Source organism: Pleurodeles waltl, chromosome 8 (genome assembly GCF_031143425.1).
Source record: "Pleurodeles waltl isolate 20211129_DDA chromosome 8, aPleWal1.hap1.20221129, whole genome shotgun sequence".
Classification (NCBI taxonomy): Eukaryota; Metazoa; Chordata; class Amphibia; order Caudata; family Salamandridae; genus Pleurodeles; species Pleurodeles waltl.
Genome location: NC_090447.1, coordinates 505,711,928 through 505,735,524, shown reverse-complemented (window position 1 = coordinate 505,735,524; position 23,597 = coordinate 505,711,928). Strand labels below are relative to the sequence as shown.

Here is a 23,597-nt window from a genome sequence, read left to right as displayed (position 1 = left end):
ATTTAAGATAAGAAGGGGGGGTTAGACAAGGTGCGTTCTTGCCCCTTCTTTATTTTCTCTGTACATGAATAGAGTGGAAACAGTATTAAAGATGAGAGCTAAGGATACCCCATAAGTAGGGACCTGCCCCCTCCCAATTCATTTATATGCTGAGGGTGTAGTTTTAGTTGCAAGAACAGGGAGAGTGTTGCAAGGGTTAATTTATGATTATATTGTTTTTCTGTGGGACTTGGAGCAAAAGGTAAATGAAGGCAAAACTTTCACCATGATCTGTGGGGCTTGGCCTACAAAAAGACCCACTCATTTCATTTAAAATATAAAGGTAAGTAAGGCTGTCGCCTTCTCCTAATTGAGTATCGTGTTTGACAATAAATGTCTCTTGAAATCTGTTATGACATAGGATTGTTATTTTTGAGAACTCAACCATGGGTTTACAATGTTTTTGTGAAAAACTGGGCTCCAAACTAGGCCTGCCCGTTAAACTCTGCTCCACAGGTGGAGTTTTCATCACTCAGGGATCTGCTTGGAGTGTGGAGTGCGGCAAAAACACTGCCAGTGCCACTTGGATTCCCTGGACAAGAAAACATACACTCTGCCTTTTAAGTAAAAGGTCCATGTTAATTTGTAGCTTCATGGTCATGGTGTATTCATTCCACCCGTTAAGTTCCAATGCGTGCCTAAGTTTGAAGTATTTGTAGACTGAAACGTGTACAATACCTCGCTGTGGACACGGAACTGTTTAATTGAGTGAACATCATTCAGGGTCGTATTGAGAGAAAATAGGCCCGGGCACAAAAATAAAAGCGGTCCCATAGTTAATTTAAAAAAAGAAGTTGTAACTGTTTATACACTGGAGAGGCACGTGCGGACTCTGCGGCCAATGAGCACGTTGGACTGTCGTGCACTAGAATTTGCTGCATTGCTGCACATACTCCAATTCTAGGTTATTTTACACAGCAAATCCATCCCACCTCATATGACTCCATAAATTCGACAGCAGGATTGGGTGTTATGCGACCCATATGTACCAATAGAATAGTTCAGACAAATGTTACCTATTATAATATAATTCTTGCTCTAGTTTTTTTTCACCTGAAAGTGCTCGTTTTGTAGGCCGACCACATTTGTTCATCACTGTTGGACCTCGATAGCTCCGGGATAGAAGTGAGGGCAGTGTAACTGCTTTGGGCGGAAACTAGCCAGCTGGTCCCACTGCTGTGGCCAAACAAATGGACTGCTAAGAGTGAGAGCCCACGTGCTCAGGTTGATTTCTCTGGCGAGCACTGGGAGATCGTCCGGCCACCTGTTACAGCTTGATATGAGCGAGGTATAGCAACATCCTCTGCACTGTGCAAGGCTGCGGGAGAGTACCTGGTATGTAACTCATAATGACCCTCGGTATTCTGGTGTGCTTTACCCTTTTGAGTGATTACCAATTTACCAGTTTGTGTTCATCGGTTCTGTATTATGTTTTGGCCCCGCCAACCTCTTTCTTTCTGTCCTTTTATCGATCATACTTGTCCACAATTCTCAAAATCCGACTCCTTGTCTTTTTGATAGTTTTATGTATCACAAAATTGGCCCATAGGCATTACAGTGCTATTGTAAGGGGAGTCTAAGTGATAGTGAAGCGTTCGATAAGATCAAATAACCCTGATTGAGGCATTTTCAGTACGATGTGTCAATTTCACCCCCTCACGGAACTCTGCGGAACCTCACTGAGTTTTCTTGCAACTCCGCGGAATAAAACTCAGCACATTACACACTCCCCTACTGTGAGATACCTTTAAATTTTGTACGCAGGTAAATCTGTGGCAATCGCTACTTATGGAACAGGTATATGGGGCATGGTAGTAGTGCAAGGTATCCAGCCGGTCAAAAAATGCTTTCATGAAAAAATGTACGTGTTGTTCCCCTAAATTTGCTCAAACACTATTTGCTACTTTGAACAGGACACTCCTTATATTACGGATAGAATCAAATTAGCGCCTCTGTTATTTTGGCACTCTATTTGGTCTCGGGAGTGTATGGCTCTAAATTAACTTGTTTTAAAGGACTGTCTGAAACTGCAGACAGCTCTTGATGTAACATGGTTGGCGTATGTAAAGCCCGTCTGTGAAGAAATCAGGCTCCCAGAGGTATTTGCTTCACCAGATTCATGTCTGTGTTTTGAAAAGGCAAATTTAAAACAATTTTATTCTGGATAATGTTGCATCGAAAATATGGGCAGCGGATTATCATAATCCAACGGTAATTACTTACAATTTGGTACATATTCAAGATGGCCTGCAATTTTATCTGTCCTTGATTCAAAACTTACAACATCAATTTCTTTTAACTAGATTTCGTTTTAACTAGTTACCCCTTATGGTGGGCTAGCCAGGCTAACTGTCACACGTTTTGGGGCTTGGGTCCTTGCACATATGATGTTGTTTCCACTCAGACTAACTTAATTTTTTTTTCTTTTGTCCCTTCTATGACACTCCCAAAAGGAATTTTTGACTGCCTCTTTTTAAAGTTTTTAAGATTAGACAGTGCAGACTAGCCTTGTTGCTTTTGCAACAATTACATTGCCCTATGATATGCTGCTTAGTGGCTGCTTTTATATGATAGATTTTAAAATCCCGGAAATGCGCAATAGGTTAAGGGCATTTAGCCATAGGTATTATCTAATGTGGCATTGAAACATATATTGTGATGGGCTGATTAATTGTACCGCTCTATGATATCCTATTTGTTAGAAATGGGTTCTTTGGTTGACAGTCAGGTTACCCCTGTTCAAGCAAGGACCCTCACTCTAGTCAGGGTAAAAGAGAAGCACCCTCAGCTAACCCCTGCTTACCCCCTTGGTAGCTTGGCAGAGCAGTAGGCTTAACTTCAGTGTGCTAGGTGTAAAGTATTTCTACCAACACACACAGTAACTTAATGAAAACACTACAAAATGACAACACCAGTTTAGAAAAATAGGAAATATTTATCTAAACAAAACAAGACCAAAATGACAAAAATCAGACATACACAAGTCAGGTTATGAATTTTTAAAGTTTAAACAAAAAAATAGCGCTTAGAAACACCAAATGCTTCGATGCGATGTTAACACGGCGTCGTGACAGTCTCGTTCCCAACAAGCTGACATCAGCAGCGCCGGACACGGAGTCACGTAGACCCCCAAGTACAGTACCTTTGGTGAAGAGTGAAAACAAGTCGATGTGCGAAGTCGGTGAACGTGGAGTCTGTACGAAACGTTGAATCTGCGCACTTCGAGCGGCGTCAGTCACAACATGATGCAGCGACTTCCACGGAGTCGCGGACTTCAATGGCATCAGGCCTGCAAAGCTGGCCGCGTTCCAGCGAAGATCACGGAGTCGGTTGCAGGGGGCGTCACCAAATTCAGCAGCGGCGTCAGTCCGAAGTTGTCCGAAGTCGTTCTCCTTGGATTTCCACCAGCTTTCCTTTCAAGGGCCCAGGGACTGGATAGGGCATCTCTTGTCAGAGCAAGAGTCTCTCCAGAGACTCCAAGTGCTGGCAGAGAGAAGTCTTTACTGTCCCTGAGACTTCAAACAACAGGAGGCAAGCTCTAAATCAAGCCCTTGGAGATTTCTTCACAAGATGGAAGGCACACAAAGTCCAGTCTTTGCCCTCTTACTCTGGCAGAAGCAGCAACTGCAGGATAGCTCCACAAAGCACAGTCACAGACAGTGCAGCACTTCTCCTTAGCTCTTCAGCTCTTCTCCAGGCAGAGGTTCCTCTTGTTTCCAGAAGTGTTCTAAAGTCTGTGGTTTTGGGTGCCCTTATACCCAATTTCTCCTTTGAAGTTGGCCTACTTCAAAGTGAAGTCTCTTTTGAATGTGAAATCCTGCCTTTCCCAGGCCAGGCCCCAGACACTCACCAGGGGGTCGGAGACAGCATTGTGTGAGGACAGGCACAGCCCTTTCAGGTGTAAGTGATCACTCCTCCCCTCCCTCCTAGCACAGATGGCTCATCAGGAAATGCAGACTACACCCAAGCTCCCTTTGTGTCACTGTCTTGTGTGAGGTGCAACCAGCCCAACTGCCAAACTGACCCAGACAAGGAATCCACAAACAGGCAGAGTCACAGAAATGGTATAAGCAAAAAAATGCTCACTTTCTAAACGTGGCATTTTCAAACACACAATCTTAAAATCAACTTTACTAAAAGATGTATTTTTAAATTGTGAGCTCAGAAACCCCAAACTCCACTTGTCCATCCGCTCCCAAAGGGAATCTACACTTTAATCAGATTTAAAGGTAGCCCCCATGTTAATCTATGAGAGGGACAGGCCTTGCAACAGCGAAAAACAAATATAGCAATATTTCACGGTCAGGACATATAAAACACATTAGTATTGTCCCCCACCTTAACCATACACTGCACCCTGCCCTTGAGCCTACTAGGGGCTACCTTAGGGGTCCCTCACATGTAAGAAAAGGGGAGGTTCAGGCCTGGCAAGTGGGTACACTTGCCAAGTCGAATTTACAGTTAAAAGTGCACACACAGACACTGCAATGGCAGGTCTCAGACATGATTACAGAGCTACTTATGTGGGTGGCACAACCAGTGCTGCAGGCCCACTAGTAGAATTTGATTTACAGACCCTGGCACCTCTAGTGCACTTTACTAGGGACTTACTAGTAAATCAGATATGCCAATCATGGATAAACCAATCACATACAATTTACACAGAAAGCATATGCACTTTAGCACTGGTTAGCAGTGGTAAAGTGCTCAGAATTCAAAAGCCAAAAGCAACAGGTCAGAACAAATAGGAGGCCGGAGGCAAAACGATTGCAGATGACCCTGCATAAGCAAAAAAGTCCATCACAACCCCCTACCAGCCTAAAGCCAGGGGAGAACAATCAATACCTTGATGTACTTCCCTGATTGGGGCGATAGAGCAAGGACCCAGGCCCACAACAGCAGGAGCATGCTCAAGTTCTACGCCTTGCTCAGAGTTCAAAAGCCAACAGCAACAGATCAGAAAAATAGGAGGCAAAAAGATTGGGGATGACGCTGCATAAGCAAAAAAGTCCAACACTATTGATAATATGTTTGTGTTTTATTAATCCGTATGCTGGGCAGTATGGGTCAACAAGATGTTTTATGGTGAGGAGGAATGTACTTGTTTCTTTATTTATTGTGCTTTTTTTGCTATAGAAATATAGCAACTAAAGATATTTGTCTGACAGTCTGGTATGTCCTGTGTTTTGCCATTTGGGGTTCTTGCACTCCCAAATATGCTGGTCGCTGCACCTCTGTAGTTTCTGTATCATTCTCACTTTTAGGGACATTGGAATTGTTTGCATAATGTAAATTATTTTAAGAGTAGGGTCATCATGACCACCTCCATACAGCCCATCCATGTTAGTTCTCCATACATCCACCTCTGGATCACCTCACAGGGGCCTTAAGCACCACATTGTGCCAAGTGTGATAGTGTTGTCAGTGGTGGGACACAGCTTGATGCCTAGATATTACACATGTTATTGTGTCCATCTGTGGTAGAGTTTCCTCATGTCCTTCGGTTGCATTAATGCACATGATTTGAAATGTAAGGGTATTCCTTTTATAGCTGGAGTTTTCCCAAAACTGTCCAGCTTGGATAGTAGCTCTGGGTTGGAGGACAAGGGTTCTGTTAACATCACCATTACATCATCAGCAAATAGTGCTATTGTGTGTTGATTACCCCCCGCCCCCCCCCCCCCTCCCCAAATATAATCCTGTGATTATTTGGAAGTGTTGTATCCTCTCCACCAATGGTTCCATGCACAATGTAATAAGGAGGGGTAACAGAGGGCATCTCTGTCTCATTACCCTAATCACTGCAACAGGCATTAGAGTTGACTGGTCATCCTGACTCCACCGGTGGGAGCGGTGTAGCTGCTGAATCTTGGCCCCAGTCTCACATTTTCCAGGACACTCACTGTAGGAAAATGGCTCCCTATTGCAGTTATCCCCCACTTTTTGCCTGATATTGATGCTGACTTGACTGAGAAGTGTGCTGGGACCCTGCTAACCAGGCCCCAGCACCAGTGTTCTTTCACTTAAAATGTACCATTGTTTCCACAATTGGTACACCCCTTGTAAAAGGTACCAGTGGTACCAAGGGCCCTGTGACCAGGGAAGGTCCCTAAGGGCTGCAGCATATTTTGCGCAACCCTAAGGGACCCCTCACCTAACACATGCACACTGCCATTGTAGATTGTGTGTGTTGGTGGGAAGTAAAAGGCAAAATCGACATGGCATCCCCCTCAGGATGCCATGCCCACAAAATACTGCCTGTGGCATATGTAAGTCACCCCTCTAGCAGGCCTTACAGCCCTAAGACAGTGCACTATACCACAGGTGAGGGCATAGCTGCATGAGCAATATGCCCTTACAGTGTCTAAGTCTATTCTTAGACATTGTAAGTACAGTGTGACCATATTAAGTACATGGTCTGGGAGTTTGTGAAAAAAACTCCAAAGCTCCACAACGGCTACACTGAATACTGGGATGTTTGGTATCAAACTTCTCAGAATAATAAACCCACACTGATGCCAGTGTTGGATTTATTAAAAAATGCACACATAGGTAATATTAGAGATGCCCCTGTATTTTACCCAATCCTTCAGTGCAGGACTGACTGGTCTGTGCCAGCCTGCTGCTGAGAGATGAGTTTCTGACCCCGTGGGGTGGGGGCCTTTGTGCCCTCTGAGGCCAGAAACAAAGCCTGCTCTGGGTGGAGGTGCTTCACACCTCCCCCCCTGCAGGAACTGTAACACCTAGCAGTGAGCCTCAAAGGCTCTGGCTTCATGTTACAATGCCCCAGGGCACTCTAGCTAGTGGAGATGCCCACCCCCTGGAGACAGCCCACAATTTGGCTGCAAGTCCAGTGGAGATAATGAGAAAAACAAGGAGGAGTCACCCACCAGTCAGGACAGCCCCAAGGTGTCCTGAGCTGAGGTGACCCATGCTCCTTTAGAAATCCTCCATCTTGATTTTGGAGGATTCCCCCAATAGGATTAGGGATGTGCCCCCCTCCCCTCAGGGAGGAGGCACAAAGAGGGTGTAGCCACCCTCCAGGACAGTAGCCATTAGCTACTGCCCGACCTAAACACACCCCTAAATTTAGTATTTAGGGGCACCCGAGTACCCAGGAAATCAGATTCCTGCAACCTGAACTAAAAAGAAGGACTGCTGACCTACAAGCCTGCAGAGACGATGGACGACGACAACTGCTTTTGCGCCAGCCCTACCTGCCTGTCTCCTGAACACCTGCAACCAGCGACGCATCCAACAGGGACTAGCGACCTCTGAAGCCTCAGAGGACTGCCCTGACACCCAGGACCTAGAAACTCCCATGAGCAGCAGATCTGCTCAACAACAGCAACATCTTTGCAACAAAGAAGCAACTTTTAAAGATCTAACTCTTCCCGCCGGAAGCCTGAGACTTCACACTCTGCACCAGACGCCCCGGCTCGAGATCCAGAGAACAAACACCACAGGGAGGACTCCCCGGCGACTGCATCCTTGTGAGTAGCCCGAGATGACCCCACAGCGACGCCTGCAGAGAGAATCCAGAGGCTCCCCCTGACCGCGACTGCCTGTAACAAGGGACCTTACGCCTGTATCCAGCACTGCACCCACAGCCCCCAGGACCTGAAGGAACTTCAGAGCAAGAGTGACCCCCAGGCGACCCTCTGCCTAGTCCAGGTGGTGGCTGTCCCGAGAAGCCCCCCCCGTACCTGCCTGCACCGCTAGAGTGACCCCCGGATCTCTCCATTATTAACTATCTGTGCCGCTGAGGGTGTGTTTTGTGTGCCTACTTGTGTCCCCCCCAGTGCTCTACAAAACCCCCCTAGTCTGCCCCCTGAGGACGCAGGTACTTACCTGCTGGCAGACTGGAACCGGAGCACCCCTGTTCTCCATAGGCGCCTATGTGTTTTGGGCACCTCTCTGACCTCTGCACCTGACTGGCCCTGAAATGCTAGTGTGGTAACTTTGGGGTTGTCTTGAACCCCCAACGGTGGGCTGCCTATGCCCAGGAATTGAGACTTGTAAATGTCTTACTTACCTCACAATCTAACCTTTACTTACCTCCCCCAGGAACGGTTGATTTTTGCACAGTGTCCACATTTAAAATAGCTTATTGCCATTTTAACAAAGACTGTATATGATATTGCTTTAATTCAAAGTTACTAACTTACCTGTGTGGGGTACCTTGCATTTTATGTATTTACTTCAAATCTTTAACTTGTGGTTCTAAAAATAAACTAAGAAATTTTTTTTTTCGATATAAAAACCTATTGGCCTGGAGTAAGTCTTTGAGTGTGTCTCCCTCATTTATTGCCTGTGTGTGTACAACAAATACTTAACACTACCCTCTGATAAGCCTACTGCTTGACCACACTACCACAAAATAGAGCATGGGAATTATCTAATTTTGCCACTATCTTACCTCTAAGGGGAACCCTTGGACTCTGTACACACTATTTCTTACTTTGAAATAGTATATACAGAGCCAACTTCCTACACTTACCAACTACAGCCAGTGAACCTGGTCAAATCCCTTCTTGGCATTGATTGAGAGAAAGAACTTGGGATGTTGGGCTTGCTTTACTTGTCCAGAATGTGTAATATTTGTTTGTTGTAGTCACTGCTCCCTCTTTCGGGGATAAAGCGTATTTTGTCCTGATCGCCTAATCCCTGGATGTAGGGGACCAAGAGCAGTGCCAGAACCCCTGTAAAGATCTTGATGTCAGTATTTAGAAGTGATTTAAGCCTATATGAGGTTCGTTGTGTGGATCTTTCCCTGGCTTGAGTATGAGGGTTACAACAGCTTCATGCATAGAAGGGGCCAAGGTGCCTGATTTTACGAAGACGTTGTAGAGTTGCATCATCATTGAGGCCCACTGTGGACAGAGCATTTCAAAATAGGCTGCAGTGAAGCCATCTCTGCAAGGGGCCTTACATAAGGAAAATTGAGAAGTCGCTGATATTTCCTCAGCCACAGTAATGTCTGCGTCCAGCGACTGAGCCTGGCCTGTGGTTATAGTCGGTAACGAGGACGGTAGGGGATCGGTCGTGAAGAAATCAGCCCAAAAGCTTTGGAACATATCAGCTATGGCCTTAGTGTTACGCTCCCGTTCCCCTGTATTTGTAGTCAGATGTACTACGCCACTGTCCTGTAGTTCAGCTCTTATTTTGTAGCCAGAACGCGGTCCACTTTATTGTCTCCTGTATAATATCTTTGTTTAAGACCTAAAAGTGCTAGTTACACCTTGTCAATATCTTGGGCCTTAAGGTGTTGTCTGGCTAAAGTTAGTTGTCACGATATGGGTTTGGACAGTGTTTGTGGGTCTGTTCCAAGTCTGCGACCCTTCCTCCGAACTCCATTCTTTTATCTCCCCTCCCTTATACAGAAGGGCTGTATTTGAGATAAATATCCAGCAAGTCATTGTTTTAATGTGTCCCACAGAAGCAGGATGGTCATGTTTGGGGTGTTTTTAGTGTGGAGGTAGCTAGTAATGCTGAAGTTGACTGTCTCTACCACTTTGTTACGTTTCAGTATACGGTTGTTGAATGTATATGTATGGTGCCAATAAAATAATCCAATTTGGCGCACATCTTTCCTGAGGCCACGTAGAAGGTATAGTCTCATTATGAAAGATGGATATATCCCAGAGTTCGACCAGTCTCAGGTCCTGCATACATTTAAGTTTCCCCTTTGAGAGTGTCCCCATCTTCCCACTCGCTGAGAGGACGGGTCCAAGTCAGTATCCATAACAGTGTTTATGTCCCCTTCAATCAGCATGTCTTGATCTGAGTGCATCTTTACCTGTGAGAAAGCAGATCTAAGGAATATCTCCTGATTCGCTTTCAGAGAGTATATGGAGCCATGGGTAAGAGTTTTGGTTTTAACCTCCTGAAAGAGAGTAGAGCGCGTCATTTAAACTGAGCATTGAAACATTTAACATAGCTCAGTATCTTCACCATTTAGCGTGTGAAAAGACAGTGCATATTTCCCTGACCTGTCTGCAGTGCGATGTATGTCCCCAGTGTGGTACAGATATTAGCGCTTCATCTGTTCCCCTTTGTATCAGTTGTGGATCAATATGCGCTCTACTAACAATTGAACAAGTCAACATTTACTGCCACCTCTATTGAGCGTCCAGTGTCTTGATGTAACCCAAATGTCAAGCCTAAGGGGCCTATGGCCAAGTTCGTTCTTTGCTGCTCTCCTCATTTACTACACCCCCACACCAGACGCCCTCTGTGTCCATCCTAACAGCTCCTACTCCTCACCGACATAATTGAGAACAGCTTCAGTGTATCTGGGGCACCTTGGCTCAGCCTTCCCAATATGTGGCACTATTATCCATCATTCAACTTCACTGTGTCGTTGGATTGAAGTTTGTTGAGAACAGCCTGCTTCTCTCTTTTTATTTTGTCATGGGCGTGACAGTGAGCAGACTGTTTAGCTGGTATTGTGATACCCTTTTGCGGTCCTATTAGCTCACTGCAGGACGCAGTCTCTTCCTGCTCCCTTTGACACTGGAACCTCACTCCCTTCCCCCGACTGGCTCTAGTGTAGTTGGAGAGGAGGTCCAGGGTATACATCTCAGACGCGGGGAGAGGAAGCGGCTCCTGTGCCACCACCTTGCAACCTCTCTCATAGTCTCCTTTGTGGTGGGTTCATCATCAGAATGATAACTTCAACCCACTTCTAATGATCACCATTTACTACACATTAGAGAGCTTGTCTTCAGCCACCAGTGTATTAGATATGGAATAATAAATGACAAATTAGACTGGGTGTTGTCAGTTCTCAACTGGTAAAAAAAATATTGCACCAAAAAAGCGCCCCACCTCCCCAAATTTGGTTGAGTGCGACAGCTGGAAGCGAGTCACTCTATTAATTTGTTTTCTTAACCAAAGTAGATGGCACTTTTTGGTGTATTTCTGCTTACTATTAGGTATCTGATAACCACCAGAATGATTTGACATCGGCTCTTCCATAGCTAACACTAGGAGGCTCGAAGCCCCTCTCCAATGTGTGTTGAATGGTGACCATTAGAGGTGGCTCAACAATACTGTTCTGATTATGACCCCCATCTTCAAGCAGACAACACAGGAAGTCAAATCACTGGATTTCGTATCATCCATCTGCTCAAAAAGTGACATCACTGGTTTCCCACCAAAAACGTCTAAGAGAAGAAGCCAAGCAAGAAGACTTCATTTCCCATCTGCACAGGAAGTGACATCACTGGATCTCCCATCACCCACATGCAGAGGAAGTGACATCATTGCACTTCTACCCCTCCTCCCAGGGCCAACATTATGTGAGGCTTTAAAGGCCTAATTTCTTTGGAGACAGATTTGAATTTTGAAATACTTAAAGCAGTCTAGCTGCTGTGCTTTGCACAACTGCAGTCTGATGAGGAGCTTTTCCTGCACGTTTCTGTAGAGGCCATTACAATAATCTAATTTAGATAAAAATAAGGCAGTGATCAATGACTTTTTGATATGTGCTGGGATTGAATAAGTATTTGCAATATACAATAAAAGGTGAGTTTAAAGGTTGGCAACTGGGTTATATTGCCAAGTCGAGGCAGTGACAGGCCTGAGACATGTTTTAAGGGGTTACTTAAGTGGGTGGCACAATAAGTGCTTCAGGTCCACTAGTAGTATTTAATTTACAAGCCATGGGCATATGGTATATCACTTTACTAGGGACGTATAAGTAAACAAATATGCGAATAAGGTGTAAGCCAATTTTGGGACATTGAGCATTATGGAATGAACATAAGTAGAGTATAAATTCACTGAATTGCACGTTGCCCTTCTGCGATCCCACTCTTTAATTACGTTAGCCTCAAACAGTGGCATGACGGACATTTGAAATGTGTGCGCACGTTAGGATTGAATTTTGAGTGGGATTGCATTTTGACAATCACAGTGTGGGGGAAGAAGGGGGGACGATATATTCCTTCGAGGCAACAGTTGAGGAGCTGTGGTGAAAGACCGGGTTGGGTGGCTGCATGTGCTTTACCAGGTGCACAGTGTGCTGGGTGGGGAGTAGGAGTGGTATATAACGAGGTATGTGTTTGGGTTACACTTTTTGTTGGGAATTTGCTCTGGATTGACCATGAAAGCAGTTGCCAGACGCTTTGGCAGTAAACACAGATCCTGGTGAGCATGCATGCGAATGAAAGGAGGGTATTTGCCTTTGTGGAGTGGAACAATGTAAGATCCATTTGGAGGCAGAGGCGGATGAGGATGGTGGTTTTGACTGTCGATGTAGCGTTTGTTGTCCTTTATGTGAGTGTAGTGCGGTTGAGTATGTACAGATTCTTGTGAGTGTATATGTGGATGGTAGGAAGGTATTTCACCCTTGCGGAGTGGGAGAGTGTGAGTCTCACTTGAGAAGAAGAGTGGATGGAGATAGCTGCAGGATATTTGATATAGCGCCCTATGTGTTTATGGATCGGCTGTGTGTTTTTTGTCAGGGTATATGGAGAATTCGGAACATGGGGTATGGTGTTCCATCTAGAGAGCGTTTTGTGGTTTCATATGGTTGAAGCATAGAGCCAGTGGAAAAGTTATGGAAGCTTATATTTTAATGATTTTAGAGTCTGTGGTATGGTGATGAAATGAAAAAAATGTGACTTGGTCCTTACATGTTCAATTAAGATTCTTTTGATATATTTGGTATATGATTGTGGAACGGGTGCTTTTTGACGAATGGATGAAATAATTGGCTTTGTACAAAAAAATGAATTAAGGGAAAATGGAATAAGAAAAAAATGAGTAAATGCAACTTATGGCCCATATCTTCGCCAAAGATTATTCTGACTTAATATGGTATGTGATTGTGGAAAGGATGTTTTTTCATTTATGGATCAAATGATCGCCTTTATGGCACATTCAAATTGAAGTCAAGTTTGAATGTATGCATAGTTTTATATTTGTGATGTATCAAAAAAGGGATGTTTTGGCCTCTGCAGGTGTCTACACTGGGGAGAGAATCCCCTGTTCATGCCAATAGGCATATACACAAACTGCATATCTCCTTTTGTAAAAGGGGAAACAAACTTGTGCTAAAAGGTATGTTAAGGATTTGTGAATATATGTGGGGACATTTGGGGTGTCATCCTTCATGTTGGGCTATAAACGTGTGTAATTTTGCTTTCAAGTTGGATCTAAATTGAGGGATGGCTATAATTACTATATTGTGACTGGTCCCAGTTGAAATCACTCCTGTGCAGGAGGGAAGTGTGAATACTGTTGATGTCCTATAGTATTATGAATATAGGAATCTGTATTTGGCGGCTGGTATGCGCAGTGTAATGTTAAAAAAAAAAATCATGTCTATAATTACTGTCTTGTGACGGGTCAAAGTTGAAATCACTCTTTTGTAAGAGGGAAGTGTGAATATTATCGATGTCCTATATTATGAATACATAAATGTGCATTTGGGGTTGATATGCACAGCGTAATGTTGAAAAAATCCACATGTTGATAATTTCATGTTATCCAAAAATTATGACAGAGGTGCCTTTAGGGAGGTAAGGTCTTAAGTGCAGCGCACCCCCTTCCTTTAGAGTAGAGATGTTTTTAGTATTATAAAATTGATGGACTTTTAAATGTTGCTTATGGGTGATGTAGTTAGAGAATGAGTTTTGGTATTCTATTCACATTGGTTTTGGTTTTACACATTAAGTAACACGTTTTTAATGTATGTATTTTTGTATCTATTGTTTACAGCCCTGAGGACGTTCAAGTAAATTGAACGAAACGTGTTGGCGGTCTTTATGCTGAGATGCTGAAATAAAGAATATTGAGCACTTCTCAATATATCTTGGACTTTTCTTGAGATTTAGGTGCAGCATTCCATTTTGTGCACATGTAGGTGTAAGCCAATTTTACCATTTTTAGAGGAGGGAGCACTTGCACTTTACGACTGATAACCTGTGCTAGAGTCTTAAGGCCAACAAACAAATCCCTGCAAAAATTGGAGGTGTAAAGGCAAAACGTTTAGAAGTGACCCTACAGAGAGGCTGTGGTCCAACAGGTGATGCAGTAAAGGCACTGGTTTAGAGTCATGGTGTGCATGACAATTGGTTGCGCCTTTGTAGTTTCACAGTACAACATTGGTTGAGCTGAAGCAGACATCAATTTATGACCCGGCATGGGCATTAGATCATCCAGGGGGCCTGCAGTCACTGATGTGGTTCCCAGACTGAAATCTGTAACAGAGTTGGTAAGGGCCTGGAAACAAGTCGCAAGGGAACAGAATGAGCCAGGGAGAGACCTGCCAGCTGGAACCCCCAGTGGAAGTCCCTTCAGTTCTGTGAGTCAAAAGGCACAAGAGGGAATCTGATGTGCACTGGAAATTTGTAACGTGGCCTTTTTGAAGGCCTCAATCTGCTGAGGGTTTGACCACAACCTGGAAAACTCTGGGCACGTCAGGACAAACTGGGAAATCAGCTCTGTGGCTAGTAACATCAAATAAGTGCGAATAATCATGATGCCTTAGCACCATTTATTTGGAATCAGTGTGTTGGGATGAGGGAAAAGTTTCACTTTGCTTTCTTATGCTTTCGCTTCATCTTAGACTTACACGAGGACTTTGAGCAGTAGGTGCAGCGGTCATGCCAACGGCCCCGGGATCGGACATATGACTTGAAGCGAGACCGGGAGGATGTCTACATCTGTTGGGAAACTTATAACATTGTCTCCGTGTCTCGAATCACCTTTAGGTGGATCGGGGCACATTAATCATATCATTTGAGTTGTGTCCAGAGCCCAGGTACCAAAGGCACAACTCATGCTGGTCTGTGACAGACATCTGCTTTCTGCAGGTGAGGCATGGCTTGAATCCCAATATTGTCCGTTGGAACATTGTTCCCTAGCAGAACCAGGGACAAAACCAGGAGCTGAGCTCAGGTTCAGCATCTGAACGTGCAGAAGGAAAAGAACTGACGTCAGCCTGCAGGGGTGGTGCCTACATAGCGAAGTGCAGAAGCACTTCTACAAACTTTTCATGATCCAGTCTGGCATCTGGGGATTTCTAAGGTGCGGTATATGCGGTTAAAAGTATCCCTCAGAAATATTAAGCCAGTGGCTGTCCTTATGGTTTGTGAATGCAGACTAGTCACCCACGCTTAATACTAGGTGCGTTTTTGCCTTAAATCTAATGTCAAAGCTTGTGAGAAAAGCAATCCTGTTCCACTGCTGCCAGATCTCCATGTGGAGTAGGTCTGAATCATCTGGATATTTCATTAGATCATCACTTTTTTTTAACCTTCATTCCTTTTGCTCTTCAAGTTTGCTGCACCTCACACGTAAAATACTGCGAAAGCCATATTTGAGAAGGTGGCAACATTCTGCTCAAAAGCACAAGGAGAAAAGTGTGACAAGTAAAGGGTGACAAGAGTTGGAGATAGCAAGCAAAAAGCATGGTCGCTGGAGTGAACAATGGAATATACGAGGACACATACAAAGTGGCTAGGGGGCAGCATGGAAAACCAGGAGTGGGAAGTGGTAAATCTGTAAGGTGTTGGACTGAGCAGAAAATGTGACAATATTGTGTCAGAGGGGAGCAATGGAGGAGAGGATGGGAAAACAAAATACAGGGGCATGTAATAAGAAAATGAGGTGGGAAAATGAGAAGAAAAAGAAGGCAAAAGTGGACATGGAGCAGCAGAAGTAGGAGAAAATAAAAGAGCCAGTACAATGGGAGCAGCTAGGGAGGTTCAGAAGAGTGGACCAAAAGCAGGGAGGAATCATAGCAAAGGGGAAATGAAAGTAGATCCACAGGACATGCCAGAGTGGAGCAGGAGGAAGTAAGAGGGTAAGGCAGCCACCCTATACCACAAGCAAAGCCACCACCAAAGCTCCACCTCGCCATATTTTTTCTTTTTTAACAGAAACTACATTACATCAATAGTGTCGGAGCAAACTGAATCAGTTCCTCCTCCCATTCTCTCCAAGACATATGAATATGTTACAATAAACTTTGAGTAGAATCATAATCAAACATTAAAATTTCGATCCTGAAAGTATGAGCCTCTGAGACAACAAGAAAAAAAGTGTCCTCCTTTGAGATACGAGTCAAAATTTGCTTTTAGTAGAACTCCATTATAGTCCTTTAGTAGTCAAACCAGCGCAGCACAGCACAAGAAACACGTTTTGGTTTCCATATTTTATTAAAATAGCATATTCAAACACAAGTAAACAATACAATAAACTTTCTTTCCCAGAGAACACACAACACAGTAGTGATTTCGAATATCCCACCCCATGATAACAGAATGAAAAAGGTAATGGTGACATTCTAGAACGGGTGGTCATGTCTAGACCTTTACATGATCCTGATTCACATACAGACAAAGCTCGGCAACTAAACTCCTTTCACTCCTTATCACGATACACTAGGAAATGCCAGTGTCTCACTGTCCCGACAGTGCTGCAATGGCAGCTTTCTTGTAGTATGCATAGAATAACGTCTCACATTTAAAGTACCCATTTTTATTTCATAAATAAACTGGTAGTTTTCCACTCCACGTATCTATCATCTTTAGCTTCAAAAAGAAACCAGTAAATAAAACTGTCCACAGACAGTCACAAAATAATGACATCACAGCAAGATAAAAAAAAGACCTGGAGAGACTTGGGATGATGATTCTAATCTAGTGTACATAAAAAGACAAGGTTTAAAAAGTGCAAGGCAAGGTTTACAGTTTTGATTTTTAGGCACATCCATTCCCTTAATGCAAGCTTCAGGATGAAATTCCAGTTTCTTCTTCATGACACCTGATCGAAGTCTTTTGTTTAAGGGGGAAAGAAAAGGAAATGTTACATCCTGCAAAACGTCAAACAGGCATCCTGTCCTGCAATATGGAGTTTTCAGTTCTGTCTTGTTCTACCTTTCTTTATTCTTGCAGGTTTCGGCTTTGGGATGTATTGATTGTTTGCCTGAAATTCAAGTTCTTTTCGAAAGTAGTGGATGGTTTTATTCAAGCCTTCCTCTAGAGGAACCTGTTATAATTTGATACGCATAGAAAAAAGAAAATACATATCAATGTATTATTATTATTCTTTATTTCGGCTTGTAAGGCAGTAAAAGCATAAAACAACCGAAGATAATATCACAATTTACATTACATTTAATACAATTTAGTAAAAACGATGATCATATTTAAATAATCTGACTATAAATACGGTATTTAAAAAAAAAAAAAAGGTTTATCTAGGGTCCCTGCAAAGGATACTCATTTCCTCCATAGTTACCCGTATGATCAGTGAGCATATGTAAATAATTGTTAAGTACAATACAATATGCAAGAAGGAAACTGACATCGTCTAGGGTCCCTGCAAAGGATACTAGTTTCCACCAAGATTGTAAGTATGATCACACTTATCTATGTAAAATGCTGAGATTAATTACAGACCAGATAATGCTAGCCTTAAGGTATAAAGGTAGAATAACGTTTCACATGGTAAAGGTCAGTTATAATGGTAATTCCGTAGAAAAAGTCTATCGACTCACCTTTAACTGCAACCAACAATGCAGATAACTCACATTCGACACGTACCCTTCAACTTGGCCTGGCTTATTGCTCTCAAACCAAGCTTCCGAAATCTGTAAGATCTTAACACACCCTTCTCCCTCCATTTAAAAAAATGTCCGTTTCTACCCATCACATTCCCCAAAAGAAGGCCTCACATTTCCCGTTCTCACACAGACGGTGCACAATATTACATCAAACTTTCACTATCAGGTGATGTTACATTACTCACAGCCACACTTGTGTGGGTCCCCAAAGCAGAGTCCAGCCTAAAGATGTATAAAATAAAAATATGTGCGTATCAACTCGCTGGGCTATCCCCTCAATCTCTACAGGTTTTTTGGCCTTTTTCTGTTGCAGGCACCTGCACCTGGGCCACCACACAGGTGAGGTATCATTTTTATCGGGAGACTTGTGGGGGGAACGCTGGGTGGAAGGACATTTGTGGCTCCTCTCAGGTTCCAGAACTTTCTGTCGCCGACATGTGAGGAAAAAGTGTTTTTTTGGCCAAATTTTGGGATTTGCAAAGGATTCTGGGTAACAGAACCTGGTGATAGCCCCACAAGTCACTCCATCTTGGAATCCCCTAGGTATCCACTTTTTAAAAATGCACGTTTGGTAGGTCTCCCTAGGTGCCGGCTGAGCTAGAGGCCAAAATCCACAGTTAGGCACTTTGGAAAAAAACAGCTCTGTTTTTGCTGGGAAAATGTGATATGTCCAAGTTGTGTTTTGGGGCATTTCCTGTCACGGGCACTAGGCCTACCAACACAAGTGAGGTACCATTTTTATCTGGAGACTTGGGGGAACGCTGGGTGGAAGGAAATTTGTAGCTCCTCTCAGATTCCAGAACTTTGTCACCGAAATGTGAGGAAAAGGTGTTATTTTTTAGCCAAAGTTTGAGGTTTGCAAAGGATTCTGGGTAACAGAACCTGGTGAGAGCCCAACAAGTCCTCTCATCTTGGATTCCCCTACGTGTCTAGTTTTAAAAAATGCACAGGTTTGGTAGGTTTTCCTAGGTGCCGGCTGAGCTACAGATAAAAATACACAGCTAGGCACTTTCCAAAAACCACGTCAGTTTTCAATGTAAAAATGTGATGTGTCGATGTTGTGTTTCCTGTCGCAGGTGTTAGGCCTACCCACGCAAGCAAGGTACCATTTGTATCGGGAGACTTGGGGAAACACAGGATAGCAGAACAAGTGTTATTGCCCCTTGTATTTCTCTGCATTTTTTCCTTCCAAACATAAGACAGTGTGAAAAAAGACGTCTATTTGAGAAATGCCCTGCTATTCACATGCTAGTATGAGGACCCCGGAATTCAGACTTGTGCAAATAACCACTGCTTCTCAACACCTTATCTTGTGCCAATTTTGACATACAAAAGTTTCCTTGATACCTATTCTTCAGTCTTTATATTTCACCAAATAAACTGGTGTATACCCGGTATACAATGAAAACCCATTGCAAGGTGCAGCATGTTTATACTGGCTCTGGGTACCTAGGGTTCTAGATGAACCTACAAGCCCTATATATCCCAGCAACCAAAAGAGTCCAGCAGACGTAACTGTATGTTGCTTTCAAAAATCTGACATTGCAGGAAAAAGTTAGAGTAAAATGTGAAGAAAAATGTATTTTTTTCACCTCAATTTCATTTTTTTTTTTTATTTCAGCTGTTATTTTCTGTAGTAAAACTTTGTAGGATCTACACAAATGACGCCTTGGTGAATTCAGAATTTTGTCTACTTTTCAGAAATGTTTAGCTTTCCGGGATCAAGCATTGGTTCCACACCCATTTCTGTCACTAACTGGAAGGAGGCTAAAAGCACAAAAGAATAGTAAAAAAGGGGAATGTCCCAGTAAAATGCCAAAATTGTGTTGAAAAATGTGGTTTTAGGATTTAAGTCTGCTTGTTCCTAAAAGCTGGGAAGATAGTGATTTTAGCACAGCAAACCCTTTGTTGATGCCATTGTCAGGGAAAAAAACACAAACCTTCTTCTGCAGTCTTTTTTTCCCCCCAATTTTTTGTTTTTTTTTAAATAATAAAACAAAAATGTCTCTGTATTTTGGCAAATTTCTTGGTCTCCTTCAGGAAAACCCAAAAACTCTGGGTACCTCTAGCATCCCTAGGATGTTGGAAAAAAAGGATGCAAGTTTGGTGTGGGTAGCTTATGTGGACAAAGAGTTATGAGGGCCTAAGCGCAAACTGCCCCAAATAGCCCAAAAATGCTCAGTACAAGAGGGGAAAAGGCCTGGCAGCGAAGGGGTTGATCGCTTTCAGACTTACCAGCCCAGTGACACACTCAACTAGATCAGTAACGTTATCCTTTACTTGCAAACAGTGTTAAAAAATATTTAAATTTTTTCTTTGAAATATGCCTGATTGCTGCACAATATAAAGGTTAGAAATCAAAGGTCACCTTTGTTGATCATGTGGATGTGACAACTTACATGCTGCTTTTTCTGGAACCCTTCTACTGTGATCCTGTAGATATGGGGATGGAGAATGGAATCTACATCCACATCCAACCAAGTCAAAACATCTCCAGTTCAAAAGCAATACTCCCAGAGTTCTCTTCTCTGCTGAACTGAGCTTCAGCTAACATAGGAAAATCCTGGCCTGGAGAGTTTTGTTGAGCTCTGACTGCAATTCACATTGATCATCTTCCTGTTCTTGACACAGGATGGACATAGGGCATATCTTCATTTCAGAGGGCCACACTGGTCATGCCATGGTCTCTTCTTTGTACTTTTCTTCTTGCAGCCTCACAGGCAGTTTCACCTCAAATCGGCTCATCTTAGTAGGGTGAACACAAATGACCTCCTTCTTTGCTCCATATAATAGCTTTTGATCTAAACTAGACAGCCTGGCTACAAATAGGAAGGTGCAACAGAAGGAAATGCAGGGGAACAAATGAAAGCAGGTGAACAGTTCTCTTAACGTCAACACAAACTTGGAGTACACAAATGCACATCGACTCCCAGTACACTAAGACAGGCTGCACAGATATGCCGGATATGCCAGGGAGGTCAATTAGACTGTGACGATCTCTTTAATATTCTGGACTCAGATATGGTGGAGTCAAGGCATGGTAGGACTTGCAAATGAAATCCCAGTTCCCCAGCCACAACTGGTGATCTGGTGGGTCTACTGCGAAACCTACTAAATGAAGAGGATTACCAGCTGTGTTCGAGATATAGGCCTGAAAAGTCTGATAACTGCATGGGTTATACTATAGGGTCCCCACTCACCTCTAACACTAGTAGTCATTGACTAATAATAGAGTTCAGCTGGGCAAGTAACTGGTCTCCTCACTGATCTGTGTCTAGCACTTCACACACTAGTACCGAGGCGCCCCCCCCCCGAGGTATCCAGATACCAATACTTCAATGCTTTTGAATCCCAAATTCACCTTTGACTTCTTATAATCCACTATCCATTTTGGATTCACCCATTGTCTGGGTGAATAGATTTTTTTGGGCAGATTATATATGTATTTTTATGCTGCAATTGATCATACAAATATGCGCTGGTTGATTGTAATATGTCAATTTGCAGAGAACACTTTTGCAGTAAGGTCTCTGCTACTGTGTTGACATCTGTGGTACGTAGAAGGTATCCAGACCAGTTGAATTAAATCAAATCAATGTTTATAAAGCACAGCTACTCACCCGTAGAGTCTCAAGGCACTGAAGGAGTCTGTCCTTTGCGCTTCAGTTCAAGAGCCAGGTTTTAAGGTCCTTACTGAACTGATGCAGCGATGGTGACTGCCTGAGGTGCAGGAGCAGGGTGTTCCAGCTCTTTGTCGTGAGGAAGGCGAAGGATCTTCCACTAGCCAAGGTTTTCCATATGCAGGGTACAGGTTGTAGGGCTTGTTGAGCAGAGTGGAGAGGTCTGGTGGGGAGAGTAGAAGGTGATGCGGTGGTTGAGGTAGGCAGGTCCTAAGTTTTGGAGGTCCTTGTATACCTGTATGAGGAGTTTGAAGTTTATCCTTTTCTCGATAGGAAGCCAATGGATGGCTCTTAGGTGATTGGAGATGTGTTTGCAGTAGGGAATGTCCAGGATAAGTCTGGCGGAGGCGTTTTGGAGTTTCTTCAGGTTCTTCTGGGTGGTGCCGGCGTAGGTGGGCGTTGCCATAGTCGAGTCTGCTGGTAACCAGGGTGTGGGTCACGGTTCTGCAGCAGTCCTTTGGGATCCATGTGTAGATCTTCTGGAGCAGTCGGAGGGTGTGAAAACAGGAGGATGCAACTGAGTTGACCTGGCAGGTCATGGTGAGTGATAAATCCAGGATGAAGCCGAGGTTGCGTGCGTAGTCTGTAGGGGTGGGGAGGGGGTGCAGAGGGTGGATGGCTACCAGGAGTCGTTCCAGTCTGATGTGGAGGGTACCAGGATGAGGATACCGGTCTTGTTAGAGTTTAGCTTGACGTAGCTATCCTTCATCCAGGAGGCGATGACTTCCATCCCGTTGTGGGAATTCTTCTTGGCAGTTCTGGGGTTTTGAGTCCGAGAGATGATCAGCTGGGTGTCGTTGCCATAGGAGACAATGTTAATTCAGTCTGTGGTTCCGGACGAGGGATGGGAGCGGGGCCATGTAGATGTTGAAGAGTGTGGGGCTCAAGGAGAAGCTCTGTGGAACCCTGCAGCTGATCTCCGTAGGCTCTGAAAGGTCAGGCGGGGGTCTGACTCTCTGGGTTCTGACAGACAGGAAGGAGTGTATCTATTGTAGTGCCTCTCCGCGGATGCTGGCTGCATGGATTCTGGAGCAGAGAGTGAGGTGTGAAACAGTGTTGAATGCAGCTGTTAGCTCCAGTAGGATGAGGGCTGCTGTAAGGCTGTGGTTGAGGAGTGAGCGGATGTCATCTGTGGCGGCAAATAGGGCGGCCTCCATGCTGTGGTTACTCCTGTAACCTGATTGGGAAATGTCCAGATTGTTATTGTCCTCAATGTGCATATGGAGCTGAGTTTTGATGGCCTCTTTGATGACCTAGGGTGGGAAAGGCAGCAGAGAGATGGGGAGGTAATTCTTGAGGTCCAGAGGATCAGCTGTGTGTTTCTTCAGGAGCAGGTGGATCTCTGGGACTGTGGCTGTATCTATGGAGTAGCTGATGGTGTGCCGGAGCTCGGGTGCGATGGAGGTGTTGGATTTGTTGAAAATGTGGGTGAGGACAAGGGTCTGTAGGGGCTCCGGAGTGGATGCTGCTCATGATGGTGTGGGTCTTGCCCGTCGTGAGGGTGGTCCAGTGGTGCAGGATCTGTGATGGTTCAGAGCTGGGGGTTGTAGGAGGGGTCAAAGAGTCTTGGGGTCCGAAGCTGTTGTATATGTCTGATTTTCCAGTGGAAGAAGGAGGCTAGTCTGTCACAGAGGTCTTGAGAAAGAAGGATGTTTGCGGTTTCCGATTGGGGTTTGGCAAACTCCCTGACCAAGGTGAAGACCTCTTTCGTGTTGTGAGTGGTGACGCTGATACAGTCCAGCAGGGCGGCTTTCCTGGTGACTCTAATGAGGTGGTTGTGGGATTTGGTGGCAGTTCTGATGGCCTCAAAGTCTTCCGGGGACTTGCTATTTCTCCATGTTTTTCTCTAGCCATCTGCAGCTGCATTTGGAGTCCGAGGGAGAACCATCTGGCTTTCTTGAGGTTGTGTTTGGCTGAGATCTTACAGAGAGGTGCTAGAGAGTTTCCGCATTCGGAGATCCGTGGGAGGAAGTTCTGTGCAGAGATGTTAGCGTCTGCGGTCAGGGTCGGTGGAGACTTGCTGAGGGTGTTGGTGAGCTGTTCCTCAGGGATCTGGTTCATTTTCTGCTTGAGGGGGTGTGGGGGAGTCGGAGTGTGCGGAGGTGGATGGTTGGTGAGGTGATGGTGAAATGGATGCAGTGGTGGTCACTCCAGTGAAGTGTGGAGGTGCTGTCGACGGTGATGTTGTTGCTGGTGGAAAAAATGGCATTGAATGTGTGTCCAGCGTTGTGTGTTTTGCGAGGTGATCAGTTGCTTTAGTCCTATTGTAGTGAAGTTATCAAGCAGGGAGGTGGTGT

General features: G+C 44.3%; 1 protein-coding gene across 2 annotated transcripts in view; it reads right to left on the bottom strand.

Moving 5' to 3' along the window:
- Positions 1-16,192: 16,192 nt before the first annotated feature.
- UXS1 (UDP-glucuronate decarboxylase 1) overlaps positions 16,193-23,597 on the bottom strand; it is a 270,558-nt gene continuing 263,153 nt past the window's right edge. The window contains exons 15-16 of one of the 2 annotated variants that reach the window (XM_069204467.1): positions 16,932-17,043; positions 16,193-16,829 (exon numbers count right to left, since the gene is read on the bottom strand). In XM_069204467.1, the coding sequence (XP_069060568.1) occupies positions 16,810-16,829; positions 16,932-17,043 (132 nt within the window). In that variant the 3' untranslated portion in view covers positions 16,193-16,809. Of the gene's footprint in view, positions 17,044-23,597 lie in introns of both variants that reach the window. The other variant, XM_069204466.1, reaches the window with a different exon arrangement.